Source organism: Macrobrachium rosenbergii, chromosome 42, assembly GCF_040412425.1.
Source record: "Macrobrachium rosenbergii isolate ZJJX-2024 chromosome 42, ASM4041242v1, whole genome shotgun sequence".
Lineage (NCBI taxonomy): Eukaryota > Metazoa > Arthropoda > Malacostraca > Decapoda > Palaemonidae > Macrobrachium > Macrobrachium rosenbergii.
In genome coordinates this window covers 37036890-37058977 of record NC_089782.1, presented here as the reverse complement: position 1 = coordinate 37058977, position 22088 = coordinate 37036890, and the positions used below count along the sequence as shown (strand labels likewise).

At 35.5% G+C, this 22088-nt stretch overlaps 1 protein-coding gene across 12 annotated transcripts in view; it reads left to right on the top strand.

Annotated features, from left to right (window-relative positions):
• The window catches only part of coro (protein coronin), a 61596-nt gene that overhangs the window by 34825 nt on the left and 4683 nt on the right, over window positions 1–22088 (top strand). For 9 of the 12 annotated variants that reach the window (XM_067086141.1, XM_067086134.1, XM_067086135.1 and 6 more), the window contains 7 exons: window positions 588–742; window positions 3636–3912; window positions 4363–4579; window positions 4814–5025; window positions 6722–6836; window positions 7426–7577; window positions 8526–8687. In XM_067086141.1, the coding sequence (XP_066942242.1) occupies window positions 588–742; window positions 3636–3912; window positions 4363–4579; window positions 4814–5025; window positions 6722–6836; window positions 7426–7577; window positions 8526–8687 (1290 nt within the window). Of the gene's footprint in view, window positions 1–587; window positions 743–3635; window positions 3913–4362; window positions 4580–4813; window positions 5026–6721; window positions 6837–7425; window positions 7578–8525; window positions 8688–18001; window positions 18075–22088 lie in introns of all 12 variants that reach the window. The other 3 variants (XM_067086143.1, XM_067086142.1, XM_067086138.1) reach the window with 1 other exon arrangement.

Genomic DNA, 22088 nt, shown 5'->3' with positions numbered 1-22088 from the left:
AGGTTAGCTTTTGGTCAGTGTATGGAGAAGTGAATTTCGTATTTTAAATATTTGCATGAATAGCATTGTGTTTTATAGTGTTTGTTGTGTGCACTGTGGCTAAACAAGTGAATGGCTTATTTAGAACTTATTGCCCAACTCCTGCAATAGCAGGTTTTGGGCGCTAAGATTTTTACTGTTTAAAAACTGTGTAAATAATGAAAATTAAGTATTGGTGCTTATTAACTATTGAATTATGGTTAATGTACTCTACTAAATGGTGCTGCTTTCGAGTCTGGCATAATTTTTAACAAGTGAGACATATTTTTTGTCATATAAATATGCTTCAGTAATTAGGTAAATGGAATAAATAATTGGTTTCCATAGATTATTGCTCTTTAAATTTCTCACTAACAGACCATTTTTTATGTATCAGAAGATATGGAATTCTTAACATGTCTGCATATTGAATTTGGATACATACAATGTTGTTGCAACCTTCCCTCTGTAACAATCTATATTCTCTTTTGGATGTGCTTTGATACCAGCTGGAAGGCTCATTAAAAGATTTTTCGCGTCAGGCCCATTACAACAGAAACTTTTTGCAGGCTGGGAGGATTCCACCCGACCACCCCCTCGTGGGGGGTCACAAAGGACCCGTCCTCGACATAGCGTGGGATCCGTTTAACGACAATGTGATTGCCTCGGGGTCGGAGGATTGTGTCGTCAAGGTGTGGCAGATCCCTGACTATGGGCTGGTTACGTAAGTATTGTTTGAGGAACAAGATGTTGCATTAGATGTAATGATTTGAAGTTTTGTTTGATAAAAGCACATTTGCCTTGCATTCATACAAAGGATGGGAAACAAGCAGATATCTGGTGATTGTAGAGGCATCTTAATTTCTTGTGGTCAGAGGTGATGTAAACCTACTCTCAGACTCAGAAGTAAGAGAATGAGTGAAAACTGAGTAACTGCAATGGTTTTGAAGTGTTTATTACCACTATTTTGGGCATTTAGTTTTTTCTTAAGCAGGAAAGTTTCTGAGTGTGATAGAGTAACACCTGAACTTGACAACTTCAGTATTTATGTTTATAAGCTATGTTATCTTGGTTTTTGCTCAGCTTACATTTTAGGTGTCATACATTTTTAAATAAATCTCTTTAGGTTAGGAACTGTGGAATTGCTGTTATTTGAAAGATATGAAAAAAATTTTCAAGTGCAGGCTTTAATATGGGGGTCTGTTACTTAACAGACTTTAAGAAAGCCAGACCCCCTCATAGTGTCTATTGAGCTTGAGATGCTAGTGTGTACAGTAACTCTTTGACTACAGTAATATGTTTTCTCCACTTAGAAAGGGGTATACCTGTTCAACATGGTTTCTGGTGTAATCCCTATATACTAAGAATGTAGTTGGACATCTATAAAACATTTATAAGCAGTTGCCCAAGTTTCGATCAGTGATAAATTTTGGACACAAGACCCCTTAGAATATTCAGCTTTTAAGTTGTTAGGTTGCAATTTATAAATTAAGATTATTTCGCTTGTATCTGTGGACGTGCCTTATAAATTATCAGTAATTAAAATTAGTTCTTACCACTTTCATCCATCAGCTGCATTCCATATAAATTCCCATTTGGATTATATGTTTGGTTTTCCAGCTGATCTTTGCCCATATTAATTTCTTTTCTGATTGTACTTCTTCTCTGAAAGCACGCGGTAATATTTTTCAAGCGCTATAAAAAAGAAAGATTAGAGTGATAGGTAACAAAAGGTATCATCAAATATTCAGAGTCCTTAAGAAAAAGAATGCCCTGAATGGCTATATATCAGAACTCGGAAACATCTTAATGAGTTAACATGAAGCAAAAATTGTTTGCTCATTATCCCTGTGTTTTCAGTATTAATTTTATTACCTGTGGCTTTTGTGGTACATTCAGTACTACTGAAGGTTCTTTGTTGTGTCCCATCTTGGGCTCCCAGCTGCATTGCTTTCTTCCTTTCACTTTCATCTCTTCCTTCCTAGCTGTCCAGCTTCTATATTTCTACCTAATCCCCATTTTCACCATCATTTAAGAACAAACCCTGTGGGCAAGCCCCATGAGAATCTAAGAGTGACAGTGTGGTCTTGTTAAGCTGTTTTATAATGATACAGAAATCTCAGATGTCTGCTTTTAAAGTTTAAAAGTATGATTAGAATAAGGTATGTACATAGATGTAGCAATGAGACACAGTTGAGCACTTGTTAATTTTCATTCTCTAGCCATTAACAGTCATGGAAAATGTTAAAGTTGCCCTCGTAAAAGAAAATTATGACTTTTAGAAAGCCTCTAAGTTTTTTGTGAAAATTTAATTTTTCTTTGCTTCTGCTTCATTGGAAAGGCATGCACACGTAAGTATGAGAGAAAAATTTGGAGTTGGTTTGATTGTTTAAGCCTCATTTGTAGAGATATCTTGTTTTCCCTTCAAGTGCAGCAGCCTAGTGTGGGCCAAGTCAAGGCAGCATGTCAGACTATCAAATCCACCTCATTTTCTTGTTTTTTGAAATGGTTTGATTTTTTGTTGGCTGTTGGCAGTTTCTCTTTAATGTGCACTTTAAATCTGTCACTTAACTGTTACTGCATTCTTTCAGAGTTTTATAATCTTCCATCCTCTGTAGTGTTCATTTATTTATTCCTAAAAGTTTTACCTAACAGTGCATGTAATGTAGACAACTTCTATAAAGGAAGTTGCTCATTTTACCTTGCCTTTTTTCTATAATTGTTAGCTTTAAGGACCATCTGTAGTGTTTTTCATATAACTTTCATAGTATGTCATAAGAATAGTTTGTTGGTTTCATATTTTATGCTAGGGAGGTAAGAAATTACAAATTCATGGCCGGAATAATCCTAACCATTGAGATATACAGTATATCTAAGTGGCCATCGGGTATATATTTATTCTGCTGTGAAGAAGAATTACTCTTCAAGTTTTAAAATACAATATCGTAGAAGTTTTAGTGCTGCCATTGTTCTCCATTACTTGCATGTTTATAGAAATCTTGATAAAACATCTACCCATTCAGTTGTATTCTTGAAAACAAAATATATGCATTACATTTTTGTCAAACTGCAATTGTGCTCCTGCAACCAGAGTAGAAGAGATGAGTTTTATGTTGCAGTGAGTTTGTACAGTATATAAAACATTTTTGATTATGTGATTTGAAGAATGCATTTAGATTTGGTTGATGATATTCAAGTTTTTGGCCATAGTGTAAATATTGGCGTAGTAATACCATGGTAGGACGAATTCTTTCAATGGACATGATTGCTTTTGTAGGCCATCAAAGTAGTTATTTCTTCGTTGTTTTCCTTTAGCAGGTAATTAAAACAAAATAATTATTCAGATATCTCAAAATGAGTACTGTATATGAAATGTCAGGTAAGTTCTTTAAATCATCCTTAATATTTTGTCAGATTTTTCCGTTACAGGCTTACACGCGAAGTTCAGTCGGATTTTACCTTTTAAGATAGGCTAGCCAGGTGGGGAAATGAACATTGTTAGAAATAAACTTAAATTTTTTTTATCCAGTTTATACTTCAGCTAAAGAATGAGGGTAGTTAATAGAATATGAATTGAAATGTTCATTTTTGCTAATACCACCCTCATTTATTTGCAGGAACATGACAGACCCAGTTGTAGATCTCGTGTTTCACCAGCGGCGAGTTGGCATTGTCGTGTGGCATCCGACAGCCAACAACATCCTTCTTTCAGCTGGCTCTGATAATTTCATTGCCATATGGAATGTAGGGTGTGGGGAAGCCCTCATCACATTAAATAACCACCCTGACATGATTTATTCGTGCTGTTTTAACTGGGATGGTTCACTCTTGCTTACAACGTGTAAAGACAAAAAAATCCGGATCATCAACCCCAGAAATGGTGAAGTTTTTGAGGTGAGTCTCATAGCAAAATAGACATTGTAATAAGCTGACATGTCTGTCTCTTGTGAAAAGTTGGCCTTTGGAAGTATCTGTCATAAACAGAGGTTGTAACCTTTATTTTTCATTGTGACGAGACAGGCTGACTGAACTTTGTTGAGTTGAATATGCAGTTAAACCAATTTTATCATGAGCCCATAATCATGTAGATTTGTATGATTGGTAGGTTTGTATGAAAAAATAAGCTATATGAGAACTTAACTCCAAAGCATTCTGGACAGATTAGTTTTATTGAATGATCATTTCTCACATTGCCTGCTTAATGCTTGAAACACATTTTATATTTTAAGTGGAGGTTTGCAGATGTTTTACGGATATTTTTTATGAGCACTCAGATACCATTGCCATGTTGCTTTTTATATGGAGGTCAATGTGATAATTAATTTCAATTGGTTTTACTTTCAGGAAGCAACTTCACATGGGGGCAGCAAAGCCACCAGGGCCATTTTCCTCCGTAATGGTTTAGTCTTTACAACTGGGTTCAACAAGAGATCTGAGCGCCAGTATTCTTTAAGAGCTCCTGGTCACTTAGACGACCCAATCACGATGGTAGAGCTCGATTCTTCCAACGGTGTTATGTTTCCTATGTATGATCCAGATACCAATCTTGTATATCTTTGTGGTAAGTATTAATCTTTACATTATGAGGGTATCTGGTTCCTGTTCACTTACTTCCTTTGCCCTTATATATGTAAAATGATTTGAGTTGAGCTGTATGTACTGTTTAATAAATTTGCTGCCTAACTTTCCAAAATAAAGTACATTTTATAATATTTAATTTATTTTTTGTCTAGGACAGCATAGTTGTAAAATACATTAAAATTTGTATCTAACGTACGTGGATTTTACTCAACAGGTAAGGGTGATAGTGTTATTCGTTATTTTGAGATCACGCCAGAAGTTCCTTTTGTTCACTACATCAACACCTTCCAGTTACCAGACCCTCAGAGAGGTATTGGTATGATGCCAAAGCGGGGTGTTGATGTCACCACTTGTGAAATCACCCGTTTCTACAGGCTCAACAACAGCGGCTTTTGCCAAATCATCTCCATGACAGTGCCAAGAAAGGTAATGCGGTGTTTAGATTCTGTATTGACATATCGGGTGATATCAGATGGAGATTGTGCGCTGCTTGTCCAGTTGTTGCTTTTGCCTTTGAAAAGGCTCTTGAAATATCAAATCACAGCTTTTTCATCTTAATACATGACATAGGGTTTATGTTTGTAGACACATTTAGTTAGATTTTTTCAGATTTAGTATTCTATCAAGTAGAACTGATTAAGTTTTGCTTTACTCTGGATGTTGAAAGAAATATTTTAAATTGGAAACATTTGTTTCTAACTCAATGGGAAGTATGTTCTTTTGGCCAGTTATTCTTTCAGCATCAACCATTAACCCTAAAGCTAGAGGATCCAAGAACTGAAACTGTATGAAAGACGGGAAATTATATCAATGTGCAGACTAAAATGTCTGGGTTATGATGACTAAATGGCAATAATTTGCAGAAGGCTGGAAACATTAGGAAAATACCCATAGTAAAAACTACTGAGCTGAAAATGTTTTTATCCACTTTGTTCATAAGTCCTTCCTATGTTCTGAGTTTGGTGTTAGTAGTGCTGTCGTCTTGATGTGTTTTCATTGGCTTAGGAGTAATTTTTGCTGCTATTGGATGTAGTTTTTCATATGACATCTGGAAGTGATTATTTTTCTTTTTATAATAGATTAATGGAACCACCTTAGTTACAGTTTTAGACTTGTGAGGCTTGACTAAAGGGTTTTATTTATAAATGAAGGTGAGTGAAAATTTGATCAAGGTAATCATGAGGTAGGCCTGAAGTAGTTGATGGCTATGTTGGAAGAGAATGGATGACACGTAAAAGGGTGAAAGTAGTGCAGCTGCTTTCACGTTGAAGGGGTACTGGAAAGAACTGCTAGTGCCTTCTACAGTGTGTTGCACAGGAGACACTAAAAGTGGGACCTCCTTAGTGGGGTAACATCTGCAAAGAGAGAGAGATGATGATAAATTAAATGTCAAATCCACCATAGGCCATTAGGCACTTGACCCACTTCTGTGCAAGTGTTTACTGCAGGTAACAGTAGAAGGAGATCAAATGAATTTACAAGTTTGGCAGTAACATACCAAAATCATTAAGATGGTGATAGTTGTTTGTGCACTGGTGTCGTCTCCCATCTTAGGTGGCTTTTGATGTTTTTCTCTCATGGTTTTAAGTGGGAAAATGATACTGTGATTGCTATTATGATTTTTGTCAGTATTTACAGGTAGAATGCTGCATATGGTAATTTCTGTGAAATATAATATTCTAATAGGTGTGATTTTAGATAGTTCTTATGAATACAGCTATGGAGTCCCTCACTTTTTTGTTGCATGTTATCAAGTTTTATAAACATTCTTACGCTATATAACAGAGACTTAACTTAGTGGTCTGGGTAAACTACCTAGTAATACTGTGCTAGAGCAGTGGCTTTCTACTTGTGGATGTACTCCACCGTATTAAAACTTGTAGATTGTCACATTTTTTTTTTTACAAGAAATGAGCATTCCGATTTTCCGATAGAAGTAATATAAAATATCAACACAGAAAACTTGCTTTGGTAGTAGTTATTTACTTTGAATGTGCATTGTTTTGTGTCCGAGAGGCCATATTGAAATCTGAGTTTGGGCAATTCATTTTTATACTTAGTGGTAGTTTTTGCAACGTGTCTTTTAAAATCTTGATTTGGCAACCGGTACTTTTGTTTTCAGTCAGAGTTATTCCAAGAAGATTTATATCCAGACACTCCTGGAGATATACCAGCATTGACGGCGGAGGAATGGTGGGAAGGAGACTCAAGAGATCCTATCTTAATATCACTCAAAGGTAATCCTGTATGCACATGTAATTCAGAGGAGCCTTATACCAGAAGGCATTCTATAATTGTTGTGGATGAATCATTGGAATTATGTATATCTTTTTAGTGGAGTAGTGTTAGTTTAATATTTTTGCATCTTTTTGAGACAGGAACAAGAGTAAAAGGCAATTAGCTACTAACTAAGCTTCCTCAGAATAGAGTACTTTTGTGTTATACAAAAATAAAATATAAATAAAAGAAGAAGAAAACAAACCATTAAAAAAAATTTCATCTTTGAGGCCAAAGCAAAAGTCATCCTTCTGGGGGTATTCAGGTGCCATTGACATTGCATACCCAGAGGTATGCTTTCTCAGTGTAGTATCATGCAGCTTGAAGACACATCTATATTTACCTCACCAGATGTTTGTAATTTGTAATTAATTGTAACATGCTTTTGATGCAGATATTTCAGTCAAAGCTCATGAACCATCAAGTCAGATCTGTAAATATTAAGGGATAACAGTTCATTGCAGCTACCTGTATGTTATCCAAAGGTTGTAAATATTGTGAGGAAGCTATTTAATATGTAATATTATAGGTAGCATTTTCCTTTTTCAGATGGCATTCAAGCAACACAGAAGGTTGAACTCAAAGTAACCAAAAAGAAGACAAATATTCTTGACAAGATGCCGCCTACAGGAAAGGTGAAATCGGAAGAGGAGGGCAAGGCTACTGCATTATCCTCAGAGGCATTAGAGAAAGTCACAGAGGTATATACAGCTTGTGTGATTGTAGCTAGTCGGTTATGTTTATTCCAAAAATGACAGTCTGCCTTTCTATCTGTTTCACAGCAGAATTGTCTGAGTATTAAAATTATTAAAACATGGCACCACTGAAATTTTGTCATTTTCAGTGACTGGAAGTACTTTAGAAGCCCTTCAGAATTGTTGTCCTAAAAATCCTTCTGTTGAAAAGCTAAAGTTTTCATTTCCAAATTCCATGAAGGTAGTATAAATATTGAAATATGATTTGCCCGTCCTCTTCCAGGCAGTAAAGGAAATGACGTGATTAAGGCAGCCAAAGCTGCCATCACAAAGAAATAGCTAAAATATTGTATACCTACTGTATTACTGTCAAGGATTTGTTACTATCTCTTAAACCCAACTGTGGTAAGTGGCAGGAATTGTGGAGTAATGAATTTGACGGTAGTAAATTAAAACGTATTAAACCAGCTGTTTAATGTGGAATTGTGCTGCTCTTCATTCCAAAAAGAACTCCACATTGAAGCAATGTTATCATTCCAAAAAAGGACGCCATATTGAACCGATATTATCCTGTCTTTGAATTGGTCACACTTATTTGATCCAAGTGTATTTGTTGAACCAGCATGACTCAGTCCCTGTTATAGAAATGCAGAACACTTACAATTAGAAACATCTTCAGTGATTGTACAACTTTCAGTGAACAACATCAATCATTGAAACAAATCTTTGAAAAAAATTTTGTCAATCTTTGACATTTTCAGTTAATTTAATCATTAAACTTTTAAGGAGTGTCAAAATATAAAATAAGATCTAACATATTTCATCAAGAACAAATTATTCTGGCCAGCTCTGAGAGAGTTAAGAATGTTAATAATAATAATTCAGTCACTTGAAATTTAAACTGGGAACCAAATTCCTTGAATATGGAAGTTTTTCATTCACTGAATTTTCCAGGTTTGCAAAATCAACGATGATCTTCGGAAGAAAATAGATGAACTGCAGTCAGAAATGAAGAAATTCAAAGCAGTGTTCCTAAAACAAGAAAATAGAATCAGGGGGCTAGAGAACAAACTATCTGAACTCACTGGAACGCCTGTGGCTCCACCTCCAACGCAGGTTAGTCTCGTTAATCGGGTCCTCAACTCAGTGAAGGGATTCATTGTTAATATAATTTTTATCATAGTTTTATTGAATGTTCTCTATTTCTATGCCAAGTATCTCTTAGGATTCTAGTTTCTTCTTTTGCCTGACTTCTTTTTATAAATTGTTAGTTTCATTAACTAAAAATTTTTTAAGTATGTTTACAATTTTTATTTGCTGCTCGTTTTAAGTGAATACTTTTTAATAAAAGTTTATAGTTGCAGTATTAGGATCCCATACTAGTCGGTATCTTGTTAGTTTTTATATCTCTTGTTATGAAGAACAGGTTTAACATCATTTTGTAGTTTGAAAGTGACACTTGATCTGTTCTCATAGCTGTTAGGGTTTTCTAAAATGTTCTTTTAAAAGTAACTGTATATATATTATGTGTGTGATGTGTTTGCATGGCTTGCCAAGCCTCATCCTCTTTTGGGGTATCAAAAAAATTGTTTAGAAAGCTATTATATGATCTGTTTTGCAGTATTATTTTATTGAGAGTAGTTATAGCTGTAAAAATACAAGATTAAATCTTGCCAGGGATTTTGTATTGAGTGCATCTTTTATACAAGCTAGTTTAAGTTAATTTTAAGCGTATTTAATATTAGAATGCTTTTTAAGGGGAGTGTATCATATATTCAGGCAGTGTGTGCATTTTCGTGAAGTGTGAGTGTAATAAAGATGATCTTGAGATGGGCTTGGGTTGCGAGTTAGAAATTTTTACGTAATCTGCATGCAGTTGAGAGGTGTTCTCTGTAGAGATGAATAATCGATAGACTAAGGTATTGCATACATCAATGTTATACACATCGGTTGAAACATTTCAATCACATAGGACGTCAAGGACAACCTAATTCTGAGGTTGCGTGAAGTGCAAGGCAAGGATGAACTAGATTATTGTGTCAAGGACAACCTGTTATTGAGATTAAGAGAAGTACTTGACAAGGATGAAAATGAATTTAGTTTCTTAGGTAAGATTAGGGTATTGCTTTAGTTCCATTTTGGGAACTCTTCTTTTAACTTGTTTTGTGTGTGTGTGTGTGTGATCAGTGGTTGTTACTGTATTTTGATTTGATACAGGCACAGGAGGGATGTTAAGTAGGATATTTTAATGGTGCTATATTTTATAGTCAGCAAAGAGAGCTTTAAATGGAGCTGAAACTCTGTGTGCTTTTGTGTGAAGTGGGTGCTGTGTACTTTAATGTACAGGTTTGAGGGTTTTAATGTGTGGGAATTTTGACAGTAGAATATATTTTTGCACATTTTCCCCATTCCCAATGGACATATTTACGCTTACATTGAAGGTATTAATTAATAGTGCAGCTAACGTATACAGGTATTGGGTTTTGGGATCATTTAATGCGAAACATACCTCTCAGAAGTGATACATAGATATTGTTGCATTTAGAAAACGTGAAAATTTTTGAAGTGCACACTACAATTGTAAATGTCTTAACAAAGGCTGGTGATATGATTTGAAAGAGTAGAATTTAGATAGTTTCCAGTTTTGTGGGATGTGCTGGTTAGTAATTTCTTTTGTCTTTTGATTAATGTTTCAATTGTCTTGTAATTTATTGCTTATTAGCATGATAATTCCTCATTTAGGTGCACATTTTGTTTTTCTATATTATAAGCATATATGAAGTGAATTCAATCTTGTAATGGGCCTTGGCCAAGTTTTTTGCATGATTGCCTTGAAATTCCAGTTTGATTATTATGCTTGTAAGCTCAAAGGAGAATCAACTCGAACTTTGTTGAATGCTAAAATAGTGCATAGCAAATAAAGATTTACATTAATGTGTAATTTAGATAGAAGTCTAACAGTTGAGGAGAGTGACTTAGATTGAAGATCTTGTTGAATAAGTGGAACCTCAGCAATTTGGAATCCAGTATGCACAGGCTTATGGCAGATCTACTTGTTATCCATAGGAAACCAGGTACTCCACTTGTAAATAAAAACAAGTGTAAATATAAATCAGATTTTCAAGTATTTAATATTGCTTGTGTGTTGGCAGTGTTTAAAGCATTAGTACATGGGAAGTGAGGAGATAATGAAGTATCTTACTATTTTTGTTGAACAGAATGGAAATGTAATTTCACTTTTGTTAGAGTTTGACTACACTTCATTTAATTTTAGTGTAGCTAGTTAATGGTTAAGAGCAAGTTGCAGAAGGAGAGTCATTAAAGTTCCTTTATACAATTTTGTTAAAGATGTTTGTGAATCAGTAAGAAATGAAAGTAAAACAAGAGCTTTTTGACAAATCAGGTTTATCATGGTTATACAGTACTGTAGTATCTGAACTAGTTGTGGCCTGAAATGCAAATATTTTAGGGTAGTGTTCAAGCAAGATGAGGTTTTCAGTACTATTTCTTTTTGTATTGTTTTGCTGCAAGATTTTAAGCTTCTAAAGGGTATACTTAGTGAAATCTGCGTGTACAGTTTTGTTGTTTTCCTAAGGTGGTGTTTGTGCAGTGTGCGTGCCTATAAATTTTGTTTGCTCTAGTACACATCTGGTCTGCTTAGACAGCTTGTGCTTTGTTTTAGAATTATGCAAGGAGAATGGAGTAATTGGAGTAATAGAAGGATGATGCAGCAACTGCCTTAATTTTTTCAGCATTTGTATTTTAACCAGATATATATAAACTGTCTAATGATTGTTGACTGAAATTATATGTAGCTGTTGAATTTTTGAAATGATGCTCCTGTTGAATTATGAGATCCAATTTTAGTTTGTCAGGTGTGGGAAAATTTTGAAGACCATTTAGTTGGAACATATTTGCTGTGGTTGTATGAAATAATTCCTTTGGTTGACGATTTTATGTAAAAACAATGTCCTAAAAATTACATTAATGTCCACAGTTGAAAGGATTTTGCTAAATGGTAGTCTGTATATCTCAGCTATATTAAACAAAATTTCAAGCACTGTATGTCACAAAATCCAGGTGGCTGGAATCTTGATGTAGTAGATGGAAAAGTTAACATTGCTGCTAATTTAGCTTGTCATTAGTTTTATAAAAAGTTCATTGTATTTAATAACTCTCTGGGTGTGGAAACCCATAACAAATGACCTGGTGAAATTGTTGTTGGTATTGGTTAATTTTGTAACTGAAGGGAACTTCCTTTTGTTTGTTATGCTTAGTTTAAGTTGCTATTAACAAATGTCATTTGATGGGAATAACTGGATAATATGGTTAAATCATAACACTAAATATTTTCAGGCATGATCTAATTTGTTCTCTCACAAAGGTCTCACTGTACATTCTAATTTTTTATGTTAGTAGGCAGTACCAAGGGAAGGAAGGTCTTCCTGTCTCCCTAGCTTTAGATGTGTTCGGGCTTAAGATCCAGTGTTAAATGTCCTTACAATGGTAATTTTTCTGCTAGGAGTGGAACATTATGTATATAGTAATATAGAGTAGCCGTTGCCTGTTGCGTAATAATTTGGGGTAACCTTCATTATCAGTGTTGGTAACTAGATTGGTACATTGTTCTCATATGTTCTTGCAAGATAGTTAATTCCATTTCATGAGGTGCTTGGTGTTTAGAAAAGCTTCGTATATTTAATTACAGTGTGTCTGTTTGGGAACAGCAGATTTTCTGTCTATTCCGATACTTTTAGGAGCTAACACTCATGTTGTGTGCGTGGCTACCTATTTTGCCATTTTCATTTCCCTGTTGAGTTTGCTTAATGTGGCTTTAATGAAATCTCAGAAGCATTATTCTTTTGGATGCCAGTATAAGTGGTTTATTTTATTTTTGAGTTGTAGGGTGATGTCAAATGTTGCTCAGTTTGGTAATTGGCCTTGTAATCCCATGTGTTCCATAAGTTTGCTGAGCTAGTTTTCTATGTAAAGGCACTCTAACTAGACTAATGGGTCACATTAAAGATGTAGTGATATTATTTAACCACAGCCGAGTCTTTTCCAAGATGAGATTAGCTTAGGTAGTCTGTTCCAAAATTAAGTTCTCTTGTATGTGCAGAAGTTCCGACTTTTTCAGTTCTAGTTTCTATTTGGATTTAGTGTGGTTACTACTTAAGTAAACTGATAAGTGATATCCATTTATGTATATGTAAATATCTTGAATAATTTGGTCAACTAACCTCCTAATGAACATTTTGCCATTTGCCCAAGAGTATAAGAGTATAAATTGATTGTATTGATGTTCCTCAAGGTCCAGTGTGCGTGACTGATGGTATTAGTTTGGTTGCTCTTTTTTGTACTGTTCTAATCTTTCTATATCCTTCTTTTGGGATAGCATCCAGAATTGTGGAAGGCAGCCAATAATGTTCTTATCATAGCTGGGAGGCACCTACCTTTGTAATGACTTTTCACTTATTTTCTGTATGTCTTGTAAATTTTACTCCTATCAGCTGTAAGTTTAAATCTACTTAACCACTCTTGTATGTAATCTGTTACTTCATCTATGATACCTACTCATTACACTTTTTTGCCATTTATCTTTTATGTGACTGTCAAATACCCTTAGGATATCCAGATAGTTTGCGTATGGCTGCATTTGTATCACGTATACTAAATGTGTCGTGGAAGAAGTCTTACAGGATACTAAAAGAATTGGTTTTCCCTCTGGTCACAGTGCTGAATAACCAAACTGCTCTATTGGCTGGTTGCTAGAACAAACTTTCAAAAATCAGTCCTGTTCACATGTTCGCCTTGTTGACTATAGATGAAATCGTCTTCATGTTCTACCTCCCTGCACTCCTGTTTTGTGAACTGTTTGTGTCTTGTGATGATTGTAATTTTAAGTGTGTGATTCTGTCATCCCTGATTGCTTTAGCAATATCCCTACTGTATCATTTTGGCTGTTTGATCTCATTTGGTGGTAGTTTTCTTTATCGGATGCAGTAGTCTAAGACTGTGTTGTTATTTGTTTTGAATGAAAGCCAGTTTTCCTCTGCATCCATTTCCCTGTTTTTAGGGTTTCTTTAATCACTTTGCCACCATCTAAAGTCAACAATCAAGGGTTTCACCATGCTTTACAGCTCCACTTATTCAAATCTACCACCCTTGCCTGTAAACTTTCAAGCCACCATAACCATTCCCAGTCCCATCCCCATTCTAGGCTTCCTTATGGCATCCACTCCTGCATGGAGTATACCTGGGTATACCTTGTTGAAGCCCTCCTGTGTGTGGACTTCAGCATTAGCCATTTCAGTTACTAAAACCAATGATGCTGGATTTGACTTCAGATATGAATGCAAGGTGCCTGATTGAGTTAGAATTGTGTCCTTTAGTACAGTCATAGAAATGGTCAGAGGCATTGCATTTTGGCTTATCTGGCGTAATATCAAGAAACTTGTGTACGTTATGCATAAAGATGTCCACAGGCAGGTTTGCAATAGTTGAGATATATAGGTAGACAATTTCAATTGTAAGGCCATGAGAGGAAATGATGGTATAATAATTATCCTGGCTTGGTTATGATATAAGAGTAAGGTTAAGGTAGAGAGCATTAAACACCAGTTGTAAGGTCATGGTGGAATTGAAGGGCAAAGGTTTTGGTTTTAATGTGTTTGTTGGAAGTTTCAGAACAAATTTGATTTTGTTGATAGAAAAGAGATTCCTTAACACACAAATGACTAGAAAAATTAATAAACAAACAAATATTTCTTATCTAAGAGGGCCTAAACATTTCAGTTATAAATACTACAGTTGTGAAGTGAAAATCAACATGGGCTAAGGTTTCAAACCTGTAATATTTAAAAAAAAAAATTGACTGGTACAGTATATTATTATAAAAATCTTAAGACTCAAGGAGTTAAAACAAGCTTGTAAATTTAACATGTGAATAATTTTAAAATTTTCAATCAGATTAGTACACATCAAGATCTAACCTCTTAATTTGTTTAAGGTAGACTTAATACATTAGATATTGCTACAAAGCAGAGAGGACCTGGTTGGTGGAGCTTGTATAAATGAGAAATGGTGACTGGTTGGGTAAAATAATTGAAGTATTGTATGGCAGTAAAGATGAAAGTTTAAGGAAGTAATTAATATTAGGTGATACTTCAGCATAATAAAAAAAAAGGCTCTGGATAAATTGACATGCAGTATTTCCATGTTCTGGGTAGTATATTTTTGCTGGCCTGATATGCATGATGGGAATGGGGCCTGAATAAATGCATTTCAAATCAAGTTGATTTTCATTTGCACGTTGCTTTTATAAAGGCTGTTTTTGTGAATTTTACCAGGATTACATGAAGTAAGCTGGAAATATTTTCAGAATGCCTTATATGGTTTTTAACCTTAGAATTTTCTACAAAGTTTTTAAGATTGTTGCTTAACAGTGTTTTAACTAAATTTTAAGTAGAACCTTGTTGTGGCCCTGGTCTTTGTAGTTTATTGGTTAGGTAGTACAGTGTTGTGTGAAACTTGTGCTCGATTTTTATTTTCTAAGCAGAGGCATGATCATCTGATGAATTATGAGTTTTGTTTTTTGCTGTTTTTACATTGCAGCACAGTAACACAATTTTTACCTGATAGTTTTAAGGATTGTCAGAGATTGGCAAAATCTTTTTTTGCTACAGTGTAAGAATGAAAGTGTGTGAAAATGACAAATTGATGATTGTACAACCTTCCTGATTCAGAAATGGATGAGAAAGTCATTTATTAGATGGGGTGTGTTCGGATAACAGGTCGATTACCGTACTTAATTTAAATTGGTTGAAAAGTTTACCTTTCACTTTTATCTTAACCAGTGTAGTATAGACCTTGTACAGTAATTATCTTTTAAACAAAGTGATTCATTATCTAATATCACTGATCTTTTCAACCACTTCTTCTCTTTAGAAAGATTTTTTTATTTAATTTAGGGAGTTTTATGCTCATTGCATTATATATCTCGCTCATTATTTTGTTGGGGAGGGGGAAGACTGTAACCAATTAGAATTTGTGGCCAAAGGAATCAACAGTAAAGAGTGTGTAGCTTTTCTCAGCATATAGATAGGGAAAAGAGGAGGCAGACTACACGAAGGCAGGGGGCAAGGACAAGATGACAAAAGGAGAGGAGTGGAATCAGAATCTCTAGACAGCAGAGGGAAAATAGTTTGAGTAGCAAAGTGGCTGAGGAAAGATGGTAAAGATTTAGAAGGGCCAAATGTTATAAAAGATGAAAATGGAGAAATTAAAAGTTGAAACTAGAGATACCGGAACAATGGAGGTGGTGGTTTGAAAACATCTGAATCAAGAAAAGACATGAATTGAAGGTACTCAAGGACCACTTGAGAAAAGCAACTGAAGAGGTTAAGAAGGGCCTTCTGGTAGATAAAAATAGTAAGGTCCCAGAACCATCCTGAATAACAAGTGACTTAGAGAAAATATAAAACCAGAAAATGGACAGAAACCATTATAGCCTGGTCATGGACCAGAAGAGTGGGAAAAGAGCCTTTCAGCAATGGAAAAAGGGTGTGCACTGCAATGCAAAAAATGACTACAGAATAAGAGCAGTAGAACATGCTGCCAAAAAGTGCTGGAGGAAAGGCTGAGAAAAATCGTTAAAATTAATAGTGTGTATATTGAGGTAACAAGAGGAAAAGTACCATGCAAGGAAGAGATTATATCGCATATTTGTGGATTTTGACAAGGCATTTGACAAGAGTACCAAGACACCTTAATGGGCATTGCAAAGTCGGATAGTTACCAGGAAGACTCATTAAGCCAGTGGTTTTACTCTGCCATAACACTAGATCTAGAGAGAAGACTAGACAACCACAGGTGTATCAGAAGAATTTGAGATAATGTTGGTGTCCATCAAGGGTAAGCACCGAGCTGTTTGCTCTTTATCGTAGTACTGGAAGAAGCTACAAATGGGTGTAGGGTTGTTGGTGATGGAATCATTTGAACGGTGGAAGAGTGGAATGGAGAGGAGAGACGAAATCACTGTAAACTTAGGCTTACAAAATATACATGTAGTATGAGATTTGTTATGCCTGTCATTCATTTCAAGAGCAAATGGTAAGGAGAGAGGGAGTTGAAAACCCTGTCATGATGGATGGATAGGTCTCAGAAGTCAAGAGTATTTCTGTTCCCTTGGAGACACATGGATTCAAATGACATAGCATGGGTACATAAGGTGTACACTATTGGCAACAAAAACATGGCACTTATAAGGAACATTGAGGAGATTTTGAAATGGCGTGATCACAGAATGTTCGGATTTATGGCTGGAGTACGTTGGGAAGTTGTTATGAATGAGGTATGGGTGGATAAATAGTATTAACAAGCAGAAAAATTAGATCTCAAAGGCTTTAGATGGTTAGGAAATGTATTGAGATGAGAAACAGTTGGTCAGGAAGGCAGTAGGTATGGGAGCAGCAGGCCAAAGCCTTGTAGGAATGCCCAGGAAATCTTGAGTAGATGAAGACCTAAGCCTGATGGGGGGGTTCAGGCAGAAAGAGCACAAAGCAGAGAAGAATAGAGAGAACTAACTTCATGTCCAATCTTTTAAAGGGAAAAGCCAAACTAAAAACACTTGGGATGATAATGATGAGTGGCATATGTCAAGACGAGTAGATTTTTTTTATTAGTGTAATAACATTAAGTGAACACCATCCCAAAAATAAGGAAGGTTATGAGGATTGTTATCTCTGTGGAGAGGATTTCTATAAGTAATGAATATTCAGGTTGTCTGCTTTGCATGGTACAGTGAAAGAATATTTCCTATAGGTGGACATTGCATATTTGGGCTGTGATGTTACAACACCTCAGTTTGTTTCTGTCCTACCGATTTACTCTTGATTATGTACCAGTTGTCCATTTCTCTCAAGTTCACCAGTGATTTCAGTGTTCTTTTCAGCCTAAATAAAGTTACTTGTATCTGAAACATCGGGTTGCCACTAAGATTAAGAATGAGCTTGTTTGGAATACGGTTTTAACTTGCTTCATGTAACTGGTAATGTAGAAATGGGGTGAGCGGTGTAACCTCATTTTCTAGTATTTTGTTTTCTACTGACATTAGTTTATTTTTATCATTTTACCTTAATGGCCTTACGGCACTGTGTAACTAACCCATTCTCAGAGTGGTAGCACTTTCTTGAATATGTATTTATTTATTTCTCATTTATTGTTTTGGCTATTTTAAAAATTGAAAACTCAAGAACATCTGGGATCTCTTCAGTTTTTGAAATCTTGGTGGCTTTAAGGCATAAACAGATGTTTTGGAGCAGGCTGCGTGTTGCTATAGATGCTTGGCTGCTGGTTGACACTGCAGTGACTTTGAGAATTTCCTGTGCATTGTAATTCTTTTCAATGTCATTCATTACACTATGTTGCAGGGTAAAAAATCAAGCTCAAAGAAAGTAGCGAAATAATTCGGAGGTCAGAGGTTGGCATAGTATTACTGTATAGGTAAGGGAATGCTATCTTGATGATTACCACCCTTGCCTGTCCATCCATAAGAAGAATTTAATGAACACACGTGGCTGGTTTTTATAAATAGTGTATATATTTATATATATATGTGGTAACTTATTGCATGGTGTATGGCTCAAGCAGTTATTGAAGGATTTTAACTGAAGTGGGCAAGTTAATTTATTCTGTAAACTCTCTTATTTCTTATGCAAGAGAAGCTTAAACCTAATACTAGACAAGTATTTGAAGGCTATATTCCAAGTCTCTCTAGGGCAGCAGACGAAACAGCGCTTGATAGCATTATTAAACATAAATCTGTATTTGAGTTCTGAGGATGGAAATTGGATATACATGCGAAATGAGATTTATAATGATATAGGATAGTTTTTATAGAGGTCCTCCTAAACAAAGAAATTTTAATATCTTTTGTTGCGAGAAATAGGCCCAGAAAGACAGTGCTTGATCACCATCATCTAGCAAACTGTTGCCCTACACCATCAACATATGTTGTCCCCATCTTGTGTTACCCTCGTTAAGCATGGCTGGGTTATGTTAATCTGAAATTGCAGTTGTATTTTCTTGTCATTTTCCAAAGTTATTCCAGTAAGGGGTAGTAACAATTTTAATTTCCTTAGATTTTAGAGATGTAGCATTTATCTTGGAGAATAATATTCCTTGATTTCTTGGAAAATTAAAAATTTTTGTTGCACGTTGGTATTGTTTGCATTGGGGTTTCCTTAAAAAAAAATTCATAATTCAAATTTTTATATTAGTTTTATAAGTATTTTTTTGATTAAGTATAATATTGTTTTTACATTCCCTGGCCTGTTCATGAGTTGTTTGATCATGCACAGTATACAATTCAAATAGTTTTTTCCACCTGCACTCTTAACCCTTGCTGTTTTCAGACTTGTAGTGGCCATCAAAGTAGTCTCTTCTGGTTTTGCAGTGTCCTGTTTGAATAACAGAAAATGTTTTACAATTCCTGTTACATATTACATGTTATATGATGAACAATAGGTGTAATTACACAGCAGATTATATTTTATTCCAGCATTTCTTGGTGGGAAATTGACTATCATTAGCAATATTATTTATGTCATGCCATGAGAAAAAAATTTGAATGTACCATATTGACCAGTGATTGTATTGGATGTCTTATGGCCAGCACACATTTTCTAGGGTGTAGATTTGGAAATATCTTTACATCTCTAGGAATTTGATGCAGTCCAAGAAAGCGGTCATTTTGTTCGTAAACTTTTGAGTGCTTTTATGAAATTTTCTCTGTATAATATGTATTGCACCTGGCTTGCTTTGTGATGTTTTGCATATTTGCTTTGCATGTAAATGTTTTGATTTTTACCCTTAACTGTTTTGGTTTCATTTGAATTGTGATGTAGGCAATGTAATACACTTAATACAATGATTTCCCAATTAATTTTTTCATATGTAGTTTGGGACTGAAGTACCATACAAAACCATGAATTACAGCAAAATATAGTTTGTCTTGGATGAAATTAAAATTACAGTTTTCCTGATCTGCTTTTTTATAGATTTATTTAGCAAAGTAATTTGAGCATGATATGCTGAGGCTAAGTTATCTTCAGGTTCATAGTCATCATAATAGCCAGGTGATGAAAGGGGATTCAGAGTAGAGTTGCAAATTCTTGAAGTTTGGCAGGACAGAAAGATATGGTTTGTTTTTTAAGGCACTTTCCATTATGTAAGGCTTAGAGTAAAAAAAAAAAACATTAGCAATGATGTAGTTTTCTGGTCTTACTGGTCTGAGAGTTAGCCTGCATTTGATTTTTTAGATATTCCTATCTATTCAACAGGCAATGCTGCCAATTGAATCACGTTGCATTATACATTCTGTAAGGAAGAAACCATTGCTAGTTCATGTAGTCCATGTAAGTAAGGATTCTATATCCTGCATGAAGGCGTCATAGGAAGAGAATTTTTGGTGATGTCTGTTCTTGTGATATGTCACTAAACTAATGTGACATCAAGGTTAGGACATTCTACATTGGTTTAAGAAGAGATTCTGCTGGAACTTGGGATTTTCTGTATTTTTGTGTTCATACATGAAGAGCCCTCTTATTTGACCTGTGCATATTGCTTGCTGGACAACAGTAGTCAAGAGATGGATGTATTCTTGAAAGAAACGGCATTATGTGTCTTTTTTGCTGGTATGCTGCTTCTAAGAGGAAGCCAGTACCAGCAACTCAGTTCTCCATGTGCTCACAGTTTTTCTCTTATCTTCATATGCCATTCAAGTTGAAGCTGGAGTAAGTCCATGCTAGAAGGGGTTCAGTGCCAACATTGTGGGCATATAAAACCAGTTGGTTCATACAAGTTGTGACATTTTTCCAATGAACAGCTGACATGGGCATTCAGTTCTTTTTTGTGTCAACATGCTTTGCATAAACCTTTGGTTAAGTTTAATGGTTCTTATTTAGTAGAATGTTCTCCTGCACTCTCATTCTGAAGTATAAGTTTGGTGAGACAAGGTTTTAATGATGCAATATGTTTTATAACATGTTTGGATGTTTGGGAAAATTATGCAGCCCTAAACAATTATCGTTTGTTATTAATTGTTATAGAAATTAAAGTACATGCTGGCATACTGAATTTAATGTATGCATGTATTAACTTTTAATACATATGATTTGTGGAATTCTTAAACTTAAACTATTTTAGTTAATGTATTACGAAACCACCATAGGTCACCATTAAATAATTCTGACACCATCGAGGTGGTTGAGATTGGGATCATCACTTCTAGGGGACTGACTATACACCAGGGATAGGGACAAGGTCTTCGTAAGGCGAAGGTTATGTTCCTTGTTGGTCAAAGACCCAGGACCTTGGTCAAGTATTGAGAGAGAGACCAGGTGCCAGGCAACGACTGCAGGCATTTCCCATCATCTAAAGGAAAAGATGACAATCTGATCTGAAAGAACTTAGACAACTCTCATGGTCGCATTAAAGGAAACATTGTGGAAGGTCACACACCTAACTGTTGAAAGGTGACTTAGATGTTCCTGACATATATACAGTTAAGATGCCATTGATCTACTATATCCTCTGCTTTCAGTCAAAATCACTAGTAAGTGAATGCTGCTTCTGTGGAAGGCATCTAATCTTTTCTGTCTTCATCCAAACAACAGTAGGTTGTACTGGGAGCAAAGGAGTTCTTGGAGATGATCTCCCAAGTTTATACAACATTGGATACCTTTTCCCACAATAAAGCTTAGCTAAAACTCCCATAGTTGGTTGTATACAGAATTAGACACATTCAATACCAACCAGAGTATTCCCTTCTTTGTTGGCCCACTCATTGGCTGCCATTATTCTGCTGATTGCCCCAGGGTGCTTGGATGGCATTATTCGACAGGCAAAGAGACTTGTCATCAAAATTATAGATTAGTGACCTTGCTGCAGCATTTGGCTACAACCCTAATCTTCAGCCTAATGGTATTGAGAAGCATTGCCAAAATAGTGGTAAGGTAACATGAGTTGTCTTTATATCGAAAGGTTTATGAAATTTATCTTTTAAGAGGATGCCAGAGGAAGTGGTTCCACAGAAGGCATTATGGCAGGACCTCTTCCATTTGTGAGATCCTACACATTCACTGATGGTTTATGGACCAAGGCTCAATAGTTTCCAAGATCCCTAACTAGAGGAAGAAAGCATGACAAATATAAAAAAAAATGACAGCAACAGCACCATCTTGGCCAGATTATAATGAATCTAGTGGGTGATTGTCTTCAGGCTACCTGGAGATATTGGAAAACCAGGGCACAAGCTCATTCGTAATTGCATACAATATGAAGGATAAACATTCTCTGCATGTCCTTTGTCGCTAACGATTCCTGGTGGACCACCAGCTTACAGGCCCAATTCAGGGATTCACAGCCTTAGACAAAGTGGCAAACGTGTTGCAGAAGGCAGCCACTGAGGACATTCAAGATAACTTACCATGCTTCTACAAAAGAATCTTCATGGTG